The sequence below is a fragment of the Manis pentadactyla genome, chromosome 9 (assembly GCF_030020395.1).
Source record: "Manis pentadactyla isolate mManPen7 chromosome 9, mManPen7.hap1, whole genome shotgun sequence".
Taxonomy (NCBI): domain Eukaryota; kingdom Metazoa; phylum Chordata; class Mammalia; order Pholidota; family Manidae; genus Manis; species Manis pentadactyla.
Window position 1 is genome coordinate 128085680 of NC_080027.1, and position 21955 is coordinate 128107634.

General features: G+C 42.9%; 1 protein-coding gene across 8 annotated transcripts in view; it reads right to left on the reverse strand.

The window, feature by feature from the left end:
* NEK7 (NIMA related kinase 7) overlaps nucleotides 1-21955 on the reverse strand; it is a 150040-nt gene that overhangs the window by 69702 nt on the left and 58383 nt on the right. For all 8 annotated transcript variants that reach the window (XM_057508153.1, XM_057508152.1, XM_036909445.2 and 5 more), the window contains one exon: nucleotides 15839-15922. In XM_057508153.1, the coding sequence (XP_057364136.1) occupies nucleotides 15839-15895 (57 nt within the window). In that variant the 5' untranslated portion in view covers nucleotides 15896-15922. The remainder of the gene's footprint in view (nucleotides 1-15838; nucleotides 15923-21955) is intronic.

The following is a 21955-nucleotide window of genomic DNA, read 5'->3' on the forward strand; positions in this document are numbered from 1 at the left end:
GCCCCAGCTGCACCCCGAGCCCGCGGCCGGGCCTGAACGCACAGCCTCTCCCCACACCCCACCCGAAGTGGGGGACGGATGGGGCGCCCCCAGCCTCCCTGCCTCCTCAGCTCCCTCGCGCTGGGCATGCAGTTTCCCTGCTCAGTCTCCCATCCACTGGTTCTGGAGGTTCGCACTGGGTGGAACTGACCGCAGCCCTCCCCTCGCCCTCTGCCAGAGGCCCGGTGAAGACTCCTCCAGGAAGTCCTCACCCCTGCCCCCACGCTGCACACTGAATGAGATCCAGCCAAAAAGAAAACCATAATTAAATTTATTCTATATACATGTATATCTGGAGAAACATCAAAATTTTTGTGTTTGGGAAATATTTGTTTTATGAGTATTTAGTGAGAAAACTATGAAATGTAATCATAGCCATTAAGTCATAATATTCAAATGACTGTGATAAAAGAAGACAAAATATAAAGGTATCCTACATGGAAAGTAGTATGACTGGATTCTAACAGAGCAGAATCCACATGCCCAGTGCCGCCTTTCCAACACAGGTGCCACGGGGGATGCGGACTCAGTCAGGGAAGGTTCCCAATACTGAGCACGTCTGAAACGCCGCCTTTAGAACTGCAGCCAGTTAGTGGACCCTATGAAAACCACTGGCCTCATGTAAGAAGGTATCCCATTGTATCAAAAGAGGAATACCAAGCCTACTTACCAATTAAATACTTGGCTTGAAGGGATATTAAGAATATTTCCAAATGCTAAATTCATCCTCAACCCCAGAACAGTTTTCACCAGTCATCAAACTGTGTGCCAGGCTCTGAACGCAGGTCCGAGCAAGGGTGGAGAACTACTCGGACTGCTGCCAGCCTCATCCCACCCACACCGCCGTTCAAATGGGAATTTCCAAGACAGCAGAGGAGTGAATCCTCACCGTATTCTCATTCTTTTAAAATCATCTTTCTCAAAGAACTTCCTTTAAAATCTGAGAAACACTGATCCCTAAATATGTATATATGATCAATTTAATGCAAAATTCAATCAAATTTTAGGTATTTTGAAATCACTTCTCATTTGACAGCTTTCTCCTCATTCTCTTCCAGTCTTTTCCTAAATAATTCTCAAATCACTGAAATCTAGGTAATACTGACATAATAAAGTTAAAGTGAGCAATGCTTAGCTGAAGGGGTGGCACTTAGTTTTCATTTAGAGATTCATTCATCCAAGTAACATTCACTCAGTGTCCATTACCACTACTCATCGATATAAAATATGATCTACAAAAGTGCACGCCACTCATGGAAGGGTACGTTCTCATTTATCAGAATCATGCTAGCACAAAGAACTGCCCAATAACCATTTTTCTGAGTAATCTTTTTGTTGTCTTCAAGTTACATATCCCCTCTGCTATCACACCTTCCCTGGGGTCTCCAACATGAACTGTAGATCATATACGTTATAAGGAGCCTTTGTGCTCATTGTGTTCCATTAGAGACCATTTCTTCTTGAATGCCCCCTGAGGCAATTACATCACCACCTTGGATTTGGAGGTGAAAGAGAGCACAGTGTAATAAGCAAGATAAACCTGAATCTGAGTCCAGAATAGAGAATGACACAAAATGCAGCTGGAGAAGTAAAAGATCAGACGATACAAGACCTTAACACAAATAAGAAAATGCAGAATTCATTCTCACAGCAACTAAAAATCCAGCATTTTAAGGAGATCAATATAATAAAATACAAGCTTTACAAGAAGGCTCTTGCTACAATGTAAAGAATGGATTACAAAAGGTAAAATGAGAGGCAAAGAGATCAGCTACAAAGCTTCAGCAATAATCCAGGCAAACGGTGACAATGATCTAAATTAGAGCAGCTACATACCAAGACCACGAGCAGGCTCGGCAGCTGTTCGGGGAGCAGAACCAAGACAGCGTGGGAACCGTCTGAGCTCGGGCGGCGAGACTCCCTGCTGGGCGCCCGGGCGGCAGCATGCGGGGCAGTGATCACTAGCAGAGGCGGCCTTGGGCAGGACGCGACCCAGCCCACCCCAAGACGAGGCATGAACCTCAAGGGCCGCAGAGCCTGAGGAGCCCCGGCCAGCCAGGCGGTGTGCGCGAGGCTGCTTCTGGGAAAGCTGGGCCCCCACTGGCTCGGACCAGACGGGGGTCCAACGCCGACACTTACTAGCTGCCTGACCACCAGCAGATAAGTTACTCAGTCTGAGCCGCAGTCTCTGTTCATAAAGTGTGAGAAATGATGCCTCAAGTGCCCTCTGTGGGGACAGATGAAACCGTGTACTCAGAATGCCTAGCACAGGGTAGCTGCATTCTCAGAGCGCAATCATCAGCAGGTCCTGGAATCAACCGCCCAGGGCAAAGGCTGGAGGAAGGCGAGGGGACGGCGAGCCAGGGGATCACGCTGACAGTCGCGGCAGAGGGGCGAGGAGGCCCGTGGGGAGCAGCTGCTGGGAAGGCACGAGCCCGTCCGCGGGTGGCAGGAGCCTCCCCACTGCCGAGAGAGAGAGAAGCAGGGTCTGAAGCGTCCCCGGATGGAGACGGCCGCCACCTCCCCAGCCCCCGATGCGCGGGTCCTAGAGAACGAGTGGCCTCTGCCTGAGGGTTCCAGGGGAAGCAGTGCCCCTGAGGCAAAGAGGGACATTCCAGCTAAAGTGAGGAGGCAAGAAGAAAAGGAGTCCAGACAGAAATGGAGGACATAGGTGGTTACTGTACGATACTGGAGATACTTATATATTTTAACGCTCATTTAAAAGGTGGTGCTTGAAAAGAAAGAATGGGTTGATTCGATACCAAGTTCACATCCATTCGACAGCATCACCTGGGTGCCTGCAAGGTGCTCTGGGCGCACGTCCAGGAGCTACCGACGAAGCTGATGCTACAGACACCGACAGTGAGCAGAATGGAAGGTGGCAGACGAGGCAGGAAGGAGTCCGGGGAAAGTACAGCCATGAGGCCACACTGGCCAGGTGTGGAGGTTCAGTTTTCATGGAAGGGACACAGAGAGTGGTATTTAAATATATGCTTGATGAATCAGCAAGCTGACAAGGAACAGATACAATGTTTTAAACAGCCATGATTTGACTCTTATATGATTTCCTATTGATTCTGTGTTGACAGCAGACTGAAGGGAGGCAAGGGTGGGGGCAGAGACCAACTGGGAAGCTACTGCAGTCAGGTGGGTGTAAGATTGAAAGAACTTTGACCAGTGGAGGAGTAGGAAGTATTCCAATTCTAAATATATTCTAAAGATATGTGGATCTGTTAACAGATTAGATGAGACAAAGAGATGCGAGGAAGTCACAGGAGTCTGGGAGTTTCAGACGGAGTAACTGAACGGAAGGACTTGCCAGTAGCTTCTACAGAAGATCGCAGACGGAACAGTTTGCAAGGAACAGAGGTCAGTGTCAGGCACATTAGGCTTGAGACATGCAACAAAATCTGATGCCAAGCAGGAAACCGGATATATGAGTGTAGCATCAGGACAGAGGTCCGGGTTGAGATATAAATTTGAGAATCACCAACACACAGATCATATTCAGGATCATGAAACTGAAAGAGATGATCGAGTCAGGGACAGAGATGCAAAAGAGGCCGGACGTCCCGGAGCACTCCACTTGGAGAAGCCAGAAGGCGAGGGGAGTCAGCCAGGGGGACCAGTGAGACGGGAGAGAAGCAGCGCTCTCATAAGCAGGCGGTGAACAGGTTTCAGAGGAGGGCACGGCTGCCGAATCCAGTACGAGGCCTGAGGACTGACCACCAGACCCGCACCGTGAGGGGACGGGACCCTGGCAAGAGCGGTGCGGGGAGAAAGGAGAAACAGGAGACACAGCACAAGCAAATCTTTCTGGGGATTTTCAGGCCAACAGCGAGAGAGAAGGACTTCAAAAGCTGTTTTTGGTTTTGTTTTGGTTTGTTGTTGAGACAGAAAAAGGGAGGAGACAGTATGGTGACGGGAGGACTGGCAGACGGGCACAGCTGGGGCCGGCGCTGAGGTCGGCCTTCCAGAGCAGGGGGCTGAAGAACTCAACAGCACGGGCCGCAAGGACTACGACCAGCCAGCGGTCTGGGGGAGCTCTTCCGATGCTCCAGTTTTTCAAGTGAATCAGGAAACGAGGCATCGGCTGAGAGGGAGGGTGGGATACATGCTGGGCATGGAGAAGAAAGACTCAGAATCATCACCCAGGGAAAGAATGGGTCAAGGGTGTGATGCCGATAAGCACGGTTAGGGTCACCTGAGGTTCCACCCATGACCTTAAACCGTGGCAAGAGCCTTCTCTGCTCAGGAGCCTGCTGCTCCTTTTCCTGTACCTTCATCAATAAAAAGTTACTTAATAAAGGGGTCGGAAGATGGCGGCGACAGTAGAGCAGCGAAATCTCCTCCCAAAACCACATATATCTATGAAAATATAACAAAGACAACCCTTCCTAGAATAAAGACCAGAGGACACAGGACAATATCCAGACCACATCCACACCTGAGAGAACCCAGCGCCTCGCGAAGGGGGTGAGATACAAGCCCCGGCCCCGCGGGAGCCGAGCGCCCCTCCCCCCAGCTCCCGGCGGGAGAAGAGCAGGCAGAGCGGGAGGGAGACGGAGCCCAGGGCTGCCGAGCAACCAGCCCCAGCCATCCGGGCCAGAGCGCAGGGCGCTCGATACTAGGAAAACAGGGCAGCAAGAACAGTGAGCGGGCACCGGGGCCGGGCGCCGGAGGACATAAGAAAAGCGTGCAACCAATTTTTTTTTCTTTTTTTTTTTTTTGCTGTTTTGTTTTGGCAAGTGCTTTTTGGAAGTCTTAAAGGGATAGAGACCCCAATACAAGGGAAACAGGGCAGCAAGACCGGTGAGCAGATGCCTGAGGCTGGAACCGAAGAATAAAGAAAAACGAGCGGCCACCTTTTTTTTTTTGGTGGTCGTTGTTTTGTTTTGGCAGGTGCTTTTTGGAAGTGTTAAAGGGGCAGGGCGGGTCACTTAATCCAGAGGTAGGGAATCCGGGATCTCTGGGCACCCTAACCCCTGGGCTGCAGGGAGCAGGCAGGCCCCTTACGGAGATAAATAGCCTCCCAGCAGCTCCTGCTCCAACGCGACTCCACCATTTTGGAGCAGCTGCCCGAGCCAGGCCACGCCCACAGCAACAGCGGAGATTAACTCCATAGCAGCCGGGCAGGAAGCAGAAGCCCTGTCTGCGCGCAGCTGCGCAGCACAAGCCACTAGAGGCCGCTGTTCTCCCAGGAGAGGAGGGCCACAAACCAACAAGAAAGGAAGTCCTTCCAGCCGTCACTCGTCCCAGTTCTGCAGACTATTCCTATCACCATGAAAAGGCAAAGCTACAGGCAGACAAAGATCACAGAGACAACACCAGAGAAGGAGACAGACCTAACCAGTCTTCCTGACAAAGAATTCAAAATAAGAATCATAAACATGCTGACAGAGATGCAGAGAAATACGCAAGAGAAATGGGATGAAGTCCGGAGGGAGATCACAGATGCCAGAAAGGAGATCGCAGAAATGAAACAAACTCTGGAAGGGTTTATAAGCAGAATGGATAGAATGCAAGAGGCCATTGATGGAATTGAAACCAGAGAACAGGAACGCATAGAAGCTGACATAGAGAGAGACAAAAGGATCTCCAGGAATGAAACAATATTAAGAGAACTGTGTGACCAATCCAAAAGGAGCAATATCCGTATTATAGGGGTCCCAGAAGAAGAAGAGAGAGGAAAAGAGATGGAAAGTATCTTAGAAGAAATAATTGCTGAAAACTTCCCCAAACTGGGGGAGGAAATAATCGAACAGACCACGGAAATACACAGAACCCCCAACAGAAAGGATCCAAGGAGGACAACAACAAGACACATAGTAATTAAAATGGCAAATATCAAGGACAAGGAAAGAGTTTTAAAGGCAGCTAGAGAGAGAAAGGTCACCTATAAAGGAAAAACCATCAGGCTATCATCAGACTTCTCGACAGAAAACCTACAGGCCAGAAGAGAATGGCATGATATATTTAATACAATGAAACAGAAGGGCCTTGAACCAAGGATACTGTATCCAGCACGACTATCATTCAAATATGATGGTGGGATTAAACAATTCCCAGACAAACAAAAGCTGAGGGAATTTGCTTCCCACAAACCACCTCTACAGGACATCTTACAGGGACTGTTCTAGATGGTAGCACTCCTAGAAAGAGCACAGCACAAAACACCCAACATATGAAGAATCGAGGAGGAGGAATAAGAAGGGAGAGAAGAAAAGAATCTCCAAACAGTGTATATAACAGCTCAATAAGCGAGCTAAGTTAGGCAGTAAGATACTAAAGAGGCTAACCTTGAACCTTTGGTAACCACGAATTTAAAGCCTGCAATGGCAATAAGTACATATCTTTCAATAGTCACCCTAAATGTTAATGGGCTGAATGCACAAATCAAAAGACACAGAGTAATAGAATGGATAAAAAAGCAAGACCCATCTATATGCTGCTTACAAGAAACTCACCTCAAACCCAAAGACATGTACAGACTAAAAGTCAAGGGATGGAAAAACATATTTCAAGCAAACAACAGCGAGAAGAAAGCAGGGGTTGCAGTACTAATATCAGACAAAATAGACTTCAAAACAAAGAAATTAACAACAGATAAAGAAGGACACTAAATAATGATAAAGGGAGCAGTCCAACAAAAGGATATAACCATTCTAAATATATATGCACCCAACATAGGAGCCCCAGCATATGTGAAACAAATACTAACAGAACTAAAGGGGGAAATAGACTGCAATGCATTCATTTTAGGAGACTTCAACACACCACGCACTCCAAAGAATAGATCCACCGGGAAGAAAATAAGTAAGGACACGGAAGCACTGAACAACACAGTAGAGTAGATGGACCTAATAGACATCTATAGAACTCTACATCCAAAAGCAACAGGATATACATTCTTCTCAAGTGCACGTGGAACATTCTCCAGAATAGACCACATACTAGGCCACAAAAAGAGCCTCAGAAAATTCCAAAACATTGAAATCCTACCAACCAACTTTTCAGACCATAAAGGCATAAAACTAGAAATAAACTATACAAAGAAAGCAAAGAGGCTCACAAACACATGGAGGCTTAACAACATGCTCCTAAATAATCAATGGATCAAGGACCAAATCAAAATGGAGATCCAGCAATATATGGAAACAAATGACAACAACAACACTAAGCCCCAACCTCTGTGGGACGCAGCAAAAGCAGTCTTAAGAGGAAAGTATATAGCAACCCAAACATATTTAAAAAAGGAAGAACAATCCCAAATGAATGGTCTAATGTCACAATTATCGAAATTGGAAAAAGAAGAACAGATGAGGCCTAAGGTCAGCAGAAGGAGGGACATAATAAAGATCACAGAAGAAATAAATAAAATTGAGAAGAATAAAACAATAGAAAAAATCAATGAAACCAAGAGCTGGTTCTTCGAGAAAATAAACAAAATAGATAATCCTCTAGCCAGAATAATTAAGAAGAAAAGAGAGTCAACACAAATCAACAGTATCAGAAACGAGAAAGGAAAAATCACGACGGACCCCACAGAAATACAAAGAATTATTGGAGAATACTATGAAAACCTATATGCTAACAAGCTGGGAAACCTAGGAGAAATGGACAACTTTCTAGAAAAATACAACCTTCCAAGATTGACCCAGAAAGAAACAGAAAATCTAAACAGGCCAATTACCAGCAATGAAATTGAAGCAGTAATCAAAAAACTACCAAAGAACAAAACCCCCGGGCCAGATGGATTTACCTCGGAATTTTATCAGACATACAGGGAAGACATAATACCCATTCTCCTTAAAGTTCTCCAAAAAACAGAGGAGGAGGGGATACTCCCAAACTCATTCTATGAAGCTAACATCACCCTAATACCAAAACCAGGCAAAGACCCCACCAAAAAAGAAAACTACAGACCAATATCCCTGATGAACGTAGATGCAAAAATACTCAACAAAATATTAGCAAACCGAATTCAAAAATACATCAAAAGGATCATACACCATGACCAAGTGGGATTCATCCCAGGGATGCAAGGATGGTACAACATTCGAAAGTCCATCAACATCATCCACCACATCAACAAAAAGAAAGACAAAAACCACATGATCATCTCCATAGATGCTGAAAAGCACTTGACAAAGTTCAACATCCATTCATGATAAAAACTCTCAGCAAAATGGGAATAGAGGGCAAGTACCTCAACATAATAAAGGCCATCCATGATAAACCCACAGCCAACATTATATTGAACAGCGAGAAGCTGAAAGCATTTCCTCTGAGATCGGGCACTAGACAGGGATGCCCACTCTCTCCACTGTTATTTAACATAGTACTGGAGGTCCTAGCCATGGCAATCAGACAAAACAAAGAAATACAAGGAATCCAGATTGGTAAAGAAGAAATTAAACTGTCACTATTTGCAGATGACATGATACTGTACATAAAAAACCCTAAAGACTCCACCCCAAAACTACTAGAACTGATATCGGAATACAGCAAAGTTGCAGGATACAAAATCAACACACAGAAATCTGTGGCTTTCCTATACAATAACAATGAACCAACAGAAAGAAAAATCAGGAAAACAACTCCATTCACAATTGCATCAAAAAAATAAAATACCTAGGAATAAACCTAACCAAAGAAGTGAAAGACTTATACTCTGAAAACTACAAGTCACTCTTAAGAGAAATTAAAGGGGACACTAACAGATGGAAACTCATCCCATGCTCGTGGCTAGGAAGAATAAATATCGCCAAAATGGCCATCCTGCCCAAAGCAATATACAGATTTGATGCAATCCCTATGAAACTACCAGCAACATTCTTCAATGAACTGGAACAAATAATTCAAAAATTCATATGGAAACACCAAAGACCCCGAATAGCCAAAGCAATCCTGAGAAAGAAGAATAAAGTAGGGGGGATCTCACTCCCCAACTTCAAGCTCTACTATAAAGCCATAGTAATCAAGACAATTTGGTACTGGCACAAGAACAGAGCCACAGACCAATGGAACAGACTTAAGAGAATCCAGACATTAACCCAGACATATATGGTCAATTAATATTTGAAAAAGGAGCCATAGACATACATTGGCGAAATTACAGTCTCTTCAACAGATGGTGCAGGCAAAACTGGACAGCTACATGTAGAATGAAACTGGACCATTGTCTAACCCCATATACAAAAGTAAACTCAAAATGGATCAAAGACCTGAATGTAAGTCATGAAACCATTAAATTCTTGGAAGAAAACATAGGCAAAAACCTCTTAGACATAAACATGAGTGACCTCTTCTTGAACATTATCTCCGCGGGCAAGGAAAACAACAGCAAAAATGAGTAAGTGGGACTATATTAAGCTGAAAAGCTTCTGTACAGCAAAAGACACCATCAATAGAACAAGAAGGATCCCTACAGTATGGGAGAATATATTTGAAAATGACACATCCGATAAAGGCTTGACGTTCAGAATATATAAAGAGCTCACATGCCTCAACAAACAAAAAACAAATAACCCAATTAAAAAATGGGCAGAGGAACTGAACAGACAGTTCTCCAAAAAAGAAATACAGATGGCTAACAGACACATGAAAAGATGCTCCACATCGCTAATTATCAGAGAAATGCAAATTAAAACCACAATGAGGTATCCCCTCACACCAGTAAGGATGGCTGCCATCCAAAAGACAAACAACAACAAATGTTGGCGAGGCTGTGGAGAAAGGGGAACCCTCCTACACTGCTGGTGGGAATGTAAGTTAGTTCAACCATTGTGGAAAGCAGTATGGAGGTACATCAAAATGCTCAAAACAGACTTACCATTTGACCCAGGAATTCCACTCCTAGGAATTTACCCTAAGAATGCAGCAATCAAGTATGAGAAAGATCAGTGCACCCCTATGTTTATCGCAGCACTATTTACAATAGCCAAGAACTGGAAGCAACCTAAATGTCCATCGATAGATGAATGGATAAAGAAGATGTGGTACATATACACAATGGAATACTACTCAGCCATAAGAAAAGGGCAAATCCAACCATTTGCAGCAACATGGATGGAGCTGGAGGGTATTATGCTCAGTGAAACAAGCCAAGCGGAGAAAGAGAAATACCAAATGATTTCACTTATCTGTGGAATATAAGAACAAAGGAAAAACTGAAGGAACAAAACAGCAGCAGAATCACAGAACTCAAGAATGGACTAACTAGTACCAAAGGGAAAGGGACTGGGGAGGATGGGTGGGTAGGGAGGGATAAGGGGGGGGAGAAGTAGGGCGGTATTAAGATTAGCATGCATGGGGGGGTAGGAGAAAAGGGAGGGCTGTACAACACAGAGAAGGCAAGTAGTGATTCTACAACATTTTGCTATGCTGATGGACAGTGACTGTAAAGGGGTTTATAGGGGGGATCTGGTATAGGGGAGAGCCTAGTAAACATAATATTTGTCATGTAAGTGTAGATTAGTGATACCAAAAAAAAAAAAAAAGGGCAGTTCCTGTGTGGTAACCTCCAATGAGTTCTACACAAGGGTATAAAGGGCATATAAAAGTGTAGGCAAAGGGTCTGTTTGTGTTTATACAGAGGATCAAAGCCTAATTGGGCTACCCCGAAAACGAACTAAGATACGATATGAAAAAGAACTTCCAACATCAGCGCTCTCTGGAAGACTCATGCCAGAAGATGATCATCAAAAAACCCCAACAAAGATCCAGGCACTGCTACAGCTGTAGATGCACTCATCCCACCAGTTCCTGGACTTGCCATGGGAATGAGGAAGGAGATACCTAAGCTGGCCTGTGCATACAGTAAAACAACAAATTTGACTGGATCTATACTGTTGGAACTCAGTCAAGAATTAGGAGAAGTGCAAATTGTAGCGCTCCAAAATCTTACAACTACAGACTATTTACTGTTAAAAGAACATAAGGGATGTGAACATACCCCAGGAATGGGTTGTTTTAATTTGTCTGATTTCTCTCAGACTGCTCAAGTTCAGTTGGACAATATCCACCATATCATAGATAAGTTTTCACAAACGCCTAAGGTGCCTAACTGGTTTTCTTGGTTTCACTGGAGATGGCTGGTAATTACAGGTATGCTTTGGTTATGTAACTATACTCCTATTATGTTAATGTGTGTGCGCAATTTAAGTAGTAGCTTAAAACCTATAAATGCTGAAGTTACTCTACTAGATGATATGTCAAAGAAATAATCAATCTTCCCATGTCTTCTTCCGCCTGCTACTTCTATAGCTTTTCTTCTTCCTTCCTAATTACAACCCTTAAATAGAATTCGTGCCTCATATCAAATTTACCGAGTATCATAATTCTTCCAAGTGGTAAAGATACCTCAAGACAAATGCTGGGCATAGAAGCTACAGGGCATAAATATGCAAAGAAATAAAAAGCTAACCATTTCAAACAATAAGGCTTCTCTCTCACCTACCAACTTTACATTTCCCTGTATGGCCCCGGAAGATGACTGGTTAGCCAGAGACGGGTAAGATTCCTCAAGGGAGGAACAACCTAAGACAGGCACAGTCGCAGGGGGATCATCAGGCGAGAAATTGGGGATCAACAGAGGTGAGGCTTAGAACCTCACCCCCCCCGTTCTAAGAGAAATCTTCTGTATACGTGGATGTTTTATTGCCCTTGTCTAGCTTGGATTAACACATAGTCTACAGGCACACACCTGATCATCTACATTTGCTCTCTTACAACACCAAACTATGTTTTCTACCTTTATCTTTTATCTACCTACCACTTCAGCACTTTATTAAAAATAATAATAATAAAGAGAGAAATGTGGCATCCACATATAAATCAAGTATAAAAACCAAATGAGTATTCATATTTGAACTGACTGTTTATAGTTCATAATGCATGAGCAAAACTGTAAGTTTCTGTGATGACTGCCCTTGTACTGTTCATTATGTAACTTATTCACTATGTAAGAATTTGTTCTCCGTGTAAGAACTTGTTTGTTATGCCTCAGAAGATTGGAGACTGACGAAAATTAGGCTTGGGGTGGATTAATGATTGTGCATTGAGCATTGACTCCCCTATACAGAATTTTATTGTTAACAACCATTTGATCAATAAATATGAGAGATGCCCTCACAAAAAACAAAACAAAACAAAAAAAAGTACACACTTCCAATTGTAAAATAAATAAGTAACTGGGATGTAATGTATAGCATAACGAATATAGTCAAGATATTGTAACAGCTTGGTATGCTGATAGCTGGTACCTAGAATTGTCATGTATATAAATGTTGAATCACTGTGTTGTACACCTGAAACTAATGTAATGTAATACTGTGTGTCAACTACCCTTCAATAAAAATAATTATCTACAAAAAAAAAAAAAAAAAAGTTACTTAATAAAACAAACAGTTAAAAGGAGACCAACACAGGTAAATTTCTATAAAGCCTTCCCCGAACAGAAGCTCTGCTCGGTGCTATATGACAAGTACCTTGGCAAAATTAACTGATCAAAAGAAGTATGCTTATGATGATCCTTATCTCATAAAGCACTCCTGCAAATTAAGCTGAAGACAGGGGACAGTAACATAGTTACCATGTTCAAACATCTTACCTACTCAGTGGGGTCCACAAGGAGCTACCTTGCTCTGTCCAGAGAGCCCCCAGACCACCACCCCGACATGCTAGGAGGCGACTTCTGCTCATGTCTCCGGGCTCACAGACATGCAAGGCAGCAGGGCGCTGTCGGCAGGGCTGCCTGGGGCCTGAAGGATGGTGGCCTACGTTACTATTCCAGTACAAGTAAGGGGTGTGTTTTCTGCCTGCAGACCTGGAGTGCTTTCCTTCTGTCACAGGGAGCCAAAGAGTTACACTAGACATCTTCAAATTTACAAATAATAATTGTAAGCTAAGCCCTGATGATTACCACAGTAAAATCTAATCAATCACAGAAATTCTTAGAATTGCACTCAGATTATAATTTTTCATATTTAAATCTATGATAGAAAAGTGGACATACATAGTCCTCTTCACTAAACAACCCTCAATCAAAATACTCACAAAATAGTTTAGTAGTTGCAAACTTCTATTGCTTAAAATTATTCTTGTGGTAAAAAGTATTTTACTGTGTCTCTGTCACTGTCTTTAATACAGTCTGTTGCTTTTTTTGTTTTTGATTAAGCTAAATCCATTGCTCCACAAACAACAGTCCTAAAGTAGTCAGAATATATAGGATAAAATCTAGTCAAAACATCCTTTACACTATCTTCTAGACTTAGGTGGAAGGAATCAGACAGAAGGAAATGAAAGGAAGGGCAGGAGAGGGGGAGTTGACAGAATTTTCCCTAAGCTCAAAACAATGACAGTAAGAAGAAGAAGAAGAAGAATAACAAAGATACACAAATCTCACATTCTGAAACTTTAAAAGAAAAAAAAGAAACTTGTGCCATACAATGAGCATGTGTTACCGCCCATCACGGTGAGAGTGTCTGTCTCAGAACAAGTACAATTTGCCAAGAATACACATCACTCATCATTGTAACAGGAACTGGAGCTGGACACCTAGAAAGCTGACTTCCTGAGCTATCCTGTGGTCCAGACGGGTATCAGCATCACAAGAGTGGAAGGAGTCCCTGGCTAACCACACGCTGCCCCTAGCTGTCGCCATCCCATGGTGCAGGCCGACAGTGTGGACCGACACAGGAGACGCTGTCGACCTGAGCAGAGGCTGCCCTTCCAGCCTTTACAGCGACGCCAAGGGCAGCATTCTTCAAAGCCTCAGGAGGCACTAAGGCCTATGGGCTCATGCCAGGTGATCTTTCTCTCGCTGTCCCACACCACCAGTCTGAATGCAGAGGAGGCAGCCATCCTTCCCTTCCCCCGCTGGCCATGGGCCACAGAACCTGGCTGACACCTGCCTCTTCCCAACAGGAAAGGGGTCCAGCCACACAGAGCTGCAGCAGGCGGCATAAACGAATAACTGTGTAAACAGAGAGGCAGAACCACACATATAATCTTGGAATCTATGCTGTGTGGCAGCCTCGTGTCTCACAGGAAAACAATCACTTTAATTTCTGCCTCCTACCGCCACTCCAACCTTTCCTGCTTGGTGAGTCAGCAGGAGGCAAAAACGCAAGTGCCTTTTTTTCCCTTTTAAACTTAGAGCTGTTCAAAACCGGGCATCTCAAAATCGTAACATGAACTACCTAGTTTTTAGAGGCACTTCCTTTACCGTCTTCGCTAGAAATGACACCTGAGGTGACCACGTTGTGTACAGCGGGCAGAACCGGCACCGGCTACATCTGTACCTAACAGAGAGGGGCTGCCTCGTTTCACCTTGATGACTCACGACCAAAACACAAAATACAGACAGTGGATTTAAAAAAGCAAACAACCATGTTGAAATGAAGATGTCGGCCTCACGCTAAGCTAAGCCTCTCCTGAACAGAGAATTCAGGCAAGTGTGACACGGCAGCCATGTCAGGTGCACAAGGGACGGGGCTCCGCTAGCTGGCGTCCGAGGGGGTCGCTGGCTGGCTTCGGCAGCCCCTTCTGGAGCCCCTGCAGGACCACAGCTGGTCCCCGAGTGGGGGACGCAGTACTCTTCCTCAAGGAGAGCCTGGCCCGAGAGGAGGAAGGGAAATGCCCATGTGAGGTGACACAAAGGTCTCAGAAATACCAGAAGAGACGCAACGAAGAATGTTATCATCAGATTTCCAGGAAAAAATACTACCTTCAGAAAACCAGAAAAAGTGGCAGGGGCAGAGGTATTTTAGACAGACCCTGAAGGATGTGCTGAATCTCAGACGCTAGACAGGAGGATGGAGGGGATGGACTGAACGCAGTCAGAGGTGAAGAGGGAGTCATTCACAGGCAGGATCTCCTGAATGGTGCTTCATGGACATGGACTGCATAAGAAGGCAACAGATGTGCTTAAAAAGGGGGTTTGGAGGAGTTCCATGGTCAAGTTTAAAACACCACACCCGCTGTCCTCCAAAAGGCACATAAGTATATGAAAGGCCCTGAGAAGAGCCACCATAAAGTCACGTCTGACCGTGTCTCCCAAACCTGACTACAGACCTCGTTTGAAAGAAATCTACCAATTCTTCAATTTCAGAATTACTATCTAAGGAAAACTGACACAAGATTAGAGACTGTATTTGAGACACACTATAGAATGTCTCAAATGCCAAACTGAGAAATGCAGCCTTTATGAATAACAACAAACTTAAGGGATGAACAAGAAAAATAAGGTGCTGCCCCACCTCGGGGTGTCTGTCCCTGGAGCCTACCATCAGGTATGACTGAGCCTCACCGCAAGCATCCGTAACACACAGGGTCCTATATGACAAACAATGGACAATGGAGAGTGCACTTTTTTGTTATGGAAACATTCTTTTTACTTCATTTTCTGTTACAAAAAGCAAGCAACTATGTAATGGGAGAAACACAGCACTACTGAGAGCGGGGAGAGCGGCAACACGCAGGGCAGGAGCGGACAGGGTGGGGCAGTCACAGCCAGCAGGCCTGGACACAAGCCCCACAGCCCCACAGCCGGGCCCGGGGTTGTCTCCTCACGCCGCTCACTACAGGTCACTCAGTTAAGAGCTAACACCGCCTTTCTTTCACATGAGAACTAAGTATTCTAAAACACTATTTTAAAATATAAACAATTCTGACTAAAACTTGGAAATGCGTAATTGGCATTTTGGGGCTACTTTGCTTTCTAAAGGCACTGTAAACGTACTTCCTTCCTCACATAATGAACACGTATTTATGCTGCCATCATTAGGACAATTACCTGTGGCTGGAACTGAGGGACTGGTGGCCCCTGTATTCCTTGTGATTGCTCATCCATTGTCTGAGGCAACAGGAACTTAGAACCCTGCAAAAACACAAAGTTGGAGTTTAAATTATGTAATCATTGCCAATCTGTGTTGCTCATCATATGCCTGATGCTTGTATTCAAATACAGAGATTTACCCAATGCTTCAAACAGTGTCCATTAAGATATCCTATACTTGCATATCTGCCAGTTGCTAAATCCAAGCTCTGTTTAGCTACCACGCCATCCACCCTTACCTTCAGGGCTATGATCCAAGACCTGGCATGGATGGCTGAAGCCATGGATAATACCAAACTCTACATGCACTACGCTTTCCGTATCCATACATACCTGTGACAAAGTTTATTTTGTAAATTAGGTACAGTAAGAGATTAACAACAATAGAACAATTAAATAATACACAGTAATGAGTTATATGAATATGGTCTCTCCCAAAATATCTTACTATACTGTCCACAGCCAGCTTCTTGTGATGAAGTGAGATGATAAAATGCCTAAAAGATGAGGTGAAGTGAGGTAAATAACATAGGCACTGTGACGTAGTGTCAGGCTGCTACTGACCTTCTGCTTACCAGGAAGATCATCTACTTCCAGACCACGACTGACTGAGGGTAACTGAGGCTGCAGAAACTAAAGGCAGGGCCTGCTGTATTCATTCTCTCAACTAATCCCACTTCTCCAAAATAACATTACGTGTTCATAAAATCGTTTTGTGAGATGAAATTCTCTCTTCTCCATTATGCCTTATAGAACAGAAGCTTCTCCTTGCCCTCCCCAGTAGGGGAAGGTACCCAGTGAGCTTCCTATAGTCACAGTCAGTGTTCTACATACCTAAAACGCACCTCATGCATACTCTAAAAATGTGGGTACTTTCAGTACGTGTTCACAATGTTTACTGTGATTCTGAGGTTTAAGCTGAAGAAGCCAATCCTCCTATGAGGCTGTTTGTTCTTCTATGCATATTTTGTTTATAAACACTCATCCATTAATTCAGTAAACAGAGGCTGAAACCCCTACATGCCAAGTACTGCACAAGCTCAAGAGCTGAGCTGTGAACAGGGCAGGCATGGCCTCTGTCCCAGAGCTGGGAGTGCACACACTCTGCACAATGCAAATATTTCTAAGCTCTTTTGTCAGTATTATTTGATATAACTAAATTCCTGCAGGTTAACAAACTAGGATCCATTTAAGTGAGACTAACAAATGGAGAAACTAAAATACATCTCCATTTCATTACACTCTTTAAGAAGCAATAAAAATACCCTAGGTATGGGTCATTTGTATTTTCTTCTCTCTGGTGACTTGTCTTTTTAAAATCTTACCAACAGCATCTTTCAATTAACTGATGAACAGATATGCAAAACTTTGATATAAGCTAATGAGTCAATCTTTTCCTTTATGATTAATGTTTTTGTGTATTACTGAAGAGTTGTTTCCCTGCTCTAACTTTGCAAACATTATCTTCTAATGTAAGCTTTTTTTTACCTTTCATACTGAAATGTGCAATTAACCTAGGATTAAATTTCTGCATAAAATAAAGTCAATATATAGCCTGTTTTCCATATGGCTATTCAATGAACTTAAAATCGCATTGGAAAAGTGCCTCTCACCCACAGCCCACTACACTACACTGCATTAAGTGCAGCTTTATTATAAAGTGCTTCACAAATGCTTAATCACATATCTGACTTTAATATGAATTTCAGACTCAGCCTGTTTCTATTTTTAAAAAGCCCACTGGGATTTTGACTGAGATTACATCGACACTAGGGATTGCTTTGGGGAGAACTGACATTTCAATAATATTGGGTCTTTATACCCATGAACACAGGATATCTCATTTATTTTAAGACTGATTTATTTCAATAATGTTTTTCAGTTTCAGGATACTGGTCTTTCACATCTTTTTTCTGGTTATTTCCTAAGTATTTTATTGGTTGATATTAATGTAGGTTGTAAGTGATGTGTTTTTTTACTTTAATTTTCTGATACTGTACAGAAATACAACTCATTTCTGTCTGTATATTGACCCTTTATCTTCCAAACTTGTTAAACTCACTTATTATTTCAAGTAGTTTTTGTAGATTCTTGCCTTACTGCAATATCTGAAACCTCTGGTATAACGGAAAGAAGTAAAGAGCAGATATCCTTTTCTTGTTCCAATCAGGAAGAAACCAATCTTTCACCATTAAATATAATGAAAAATGTACAGTTTTCTTAGATACCCTGATTTATCAGATTGAGATAATGCCTTTTTCTATTCTTACCCTGCTCAAAGATTTTACAAAGAGCAGATGTTATAGTTTTATAAAATATTTCTTCTGTATCTGAGGCAATTTTTGGTTTATTATGGTGATTCATTTCTGAATGTTAAACCAGTATTCATTTCCTAATGAATGAACTTCTAGATGAACCCCACTTGGTTGTGACATATAATCGTATTTACATATAGTTGGATATGATTTCATATACCATTGGGTCTGACAAGGGGAGGATAAAGGAGAGAATCCTAGATACCAATCAGAATTAGGAATACCTTTCAGTGTGAGACCCAAATCATTAAAATCAGTATTTCATATCTAGTATCCCACAGTTTCACAAGATATTCCATGAAAACAAAGATTTCCTGGTAAAAGACCTCAGCGAAATACTACTTGTCATATGAATCTCTCCTAGAAAGTCATAAGGAACGTTACTGCGCTAAGGACCCAAGCAGGTCTGCAGTTAAAAAAAAAATGCTTCCTTTGCATAACTCTTTTAACGTCCCACAGCTTGACTAATTCTAGGAACACACTTTTGAGAAATTTTGTGCTAGATTATAATAAAGTGAATGTCTTTATACCTACTGATGTGTGACAATGAGTAAGCAATTAAAAATTATGAAGAAAAGAAACAAAGAAAAAATAAATACTTAAATCACAAAAACCTTGTAACTGATTCAATCTAACAATCTGCATACCTGAGAAATCACTTCTTCAGAGGTCAAGAGCCTCTGCTTAGAAAATAAAAGTCTGTATGAAATTCTCATATTGCATGTAAGTTTAATAAGCACAGAAAATAAAAAGCAACAAAATTTTATTTGTATCATACCTAACATGGGTCCAGTGTCAGAGCCTTAATGCTATTACTGAATAAGAAAACACCAATATTTATATACTGATTTAATACCATTATCTATATTTTCAAAAGACAAAAATATTTATATTTTATCTCTTTCCACTAATGTCTTCATAAATAAAATACACATTTTAATATATATAAAATATGTTAAACAGATGGATTCAAGATGGCGGAGTGAGAGGTGAGGCATAGAACTTCTCCGAAGACCACATATAATATAAAAATATAGTTAATACAACTAATCCTAACAAGCAATAGGAAAGAAGGCTGCACCAGCCTGCATACACCTGGAGAACACAGCAGACCTCACGAAACAGGGTAACGTACCAAAGCCTGGATCCAGCAGGACCCAAGCCCCTCCCCCACCCCAGCTCACCAGCGGGAGGAAGAGAAACGGAGCGGAGAGTGGGTGGAAGCCCGGGACTGCTGAACACCCAGCCCTGGAGGTCTGCTTTGGGAGCAGAAACCTACATTGCATGGTGCTCTGGAGATTAGTGGGGTTGGAAAGCTAAGACAGGCAGAGTGCTTGAGAGGCTGAGATTCCAGCCATTTGTGGAGGACGGGATCCGCACCCAGCCGCTATGGGACAAGGGAAATGCGGGCGGTCTGAGAGGCTTCCTAGCAGTGAAAGGGTTGCTGAAGGGGCAGGGTTGGCACAGAGCTTGCTGCACAGGGGAGGGCAGAGCGGGACAACGTTGTCTGGGTGCGCTCTGCCCAGCAGGTTGGGAACTTTGAGGAGCTTCAGGCTGCCTGGATGCTCAGCTCCAAGTCCCCCCCACTCTGATACGCAGCCTGCTGTGCCTTCCTCCCGGCCTGCCGACACCGCCTCACAAACCCGCAGTCACTGTGCCGGCGTCAGGCCAGCCTGGGGGAGGTGCAGACCACCTACAACTGCTAGACGCCAAACACAGAGGCTTACACCTGTGTGCGCAGCCAACTGCCTCTGACAGTGGAGACAGCACTGCAGACGGGAATCAGGAAACAGCTCTTTCCTGCCCCCAGGCACCAGCGCCACTCCCCTAGACCCCCAGCCTCACTCTAGGGCCTAAGCAGCTCCAAGGACTGGAGCTTCTGGGCACTAGAGTGCACCACATACTAAAGTGAAATGGCAAAGGAACCTAGTTCAAACCAAAATCTCACAAACACCAGAAAAAGGCCCAAGTGAAACTGAATTCACCAATCTTCCTGAAAGACAGTTCAAAATAAAAATCATAAACATGCTCATGGAGGTAGAGAAAAATATTCAAGAAATCAGGGACGAATTTTGGAGGCAGATTCAATCATTAAGAAATTCCATATCTGAAATGCAACATACAATGGAGGGATGTAAAAGCAGATTAGATGTAGTAGAAGAGACGGTAATGGAATACAAATTAGGGAAGAGGAATACAAGCAAGCTGAGGCACAGAGAGAAAAAAGGATCTCTAACAATGAAAGAATATTGAGACAACTGTGTGACCAATCCAGACAGAACAATATTCCCATTATAGAGGTACCAGAAGAAGAAGAGAGAGGAAAAGGGATAGAAAGTGTCTTAGAGAAAGTAATTGCTGAAAACTTCCCCAATCTGGGTAGGAGATAGTCTCTCAGGCAATGGAGGTACACAGATCTTCCAACACAAGGGACCCAAGAAAGACAATATCAAGACATATAATAAATAAAATAGCAAAGATCAAGGATAAGGACAGACTTTTAAAAGCAGCCAGAGAGAAAAAAAAGATCACATACAAAGGAAAACCCATCAGGCTATCATCAGACTTCTCAACAGAAACCTTACAGGTCAGTAGGGAGTGGCTTGATATATTTAATTGAATGAAGCAGAAGGGCCTCAAACCAAGAATACTCTACCCAGCAAGATTATCATTTAAATTTGAAGGAGGGTTTAAACAATTTTCAGATAAGCAAAAGCTGAGAGAATTTACCTCCCACAAACCAACTTTACAATGCATTTTGGAAGGAGTCCTATAGATGGAAGTATTCCTAAGGCTGAATAGATGTCACCAGGAGAAATAAAACTGCAGCAAAGTAGAACAAATAATTACTAAGCAGATGCAAAATCAAATCAATTACCCCCAAAGTCAACCAAGCAATAGAAAGAGTACAGAATATGATACCTAATGTACAAAGAATGGAGGAGAAAAAAAACGAGGAAGAAAAAAAAGAACCTTTAGGTTGTGTTTATAATAGCATACTAAGTGAGTTAAATTAGACTGCTAGATAGTAAGGGAATTACCCTTGAACCATTGGTAACCAAGAATCTAAAGCCTGCACAATGGCAATAAGTACATACCTATCGATAATCACCCTAAATGTAAATGGTCTGAATGCACCAATCAAAAGACACAGAGTCACTAAATGGATAAAAAAATAAGACCCAGCTACAGGCTGCCTACAAGTGACTCACTTCAAACCCAAAGACATATACAGACAGAAAGTAAAGGGATGGAAAAAGATATTTCATGCAGATAATATGGAGAAAAAAGCAGGAGTTGTAGTACCTGTATCAGACAAAATAGACTTCAAAACAAAGAAAGCAACAAAAGACAAAGGATATTACATAATGATTAAGGGTATAGAGGGCAAAGTACCTCAACATAATAAAGGCCATATAGGACAAATCCACAGCCAACATTATAATAAACAGTGAGAAGCTGAAAGCTTTTCCTTTAAGATTGGGAACAAGACAAGTATGCCAACCTTCCCCACTTTTATTCAACATAGTTCTGGGGGTCCTAGCCATGGCAATCAGACAACACAAAGAAATAAAAGGCATCCAGATTAACCAGGAAGAAGTCAAATTGTCCCTGTTTGCAGATGACATGAAACTGTACATTAAAAATCCTAAAGAATCCACTCCAAAACTAATAGATCTAATACCTGAATTCAGCAAAGTTGCAGGATACAAAATTAATACACAGAAATCTGTTGCATTCCTATACACTAACGATGAAC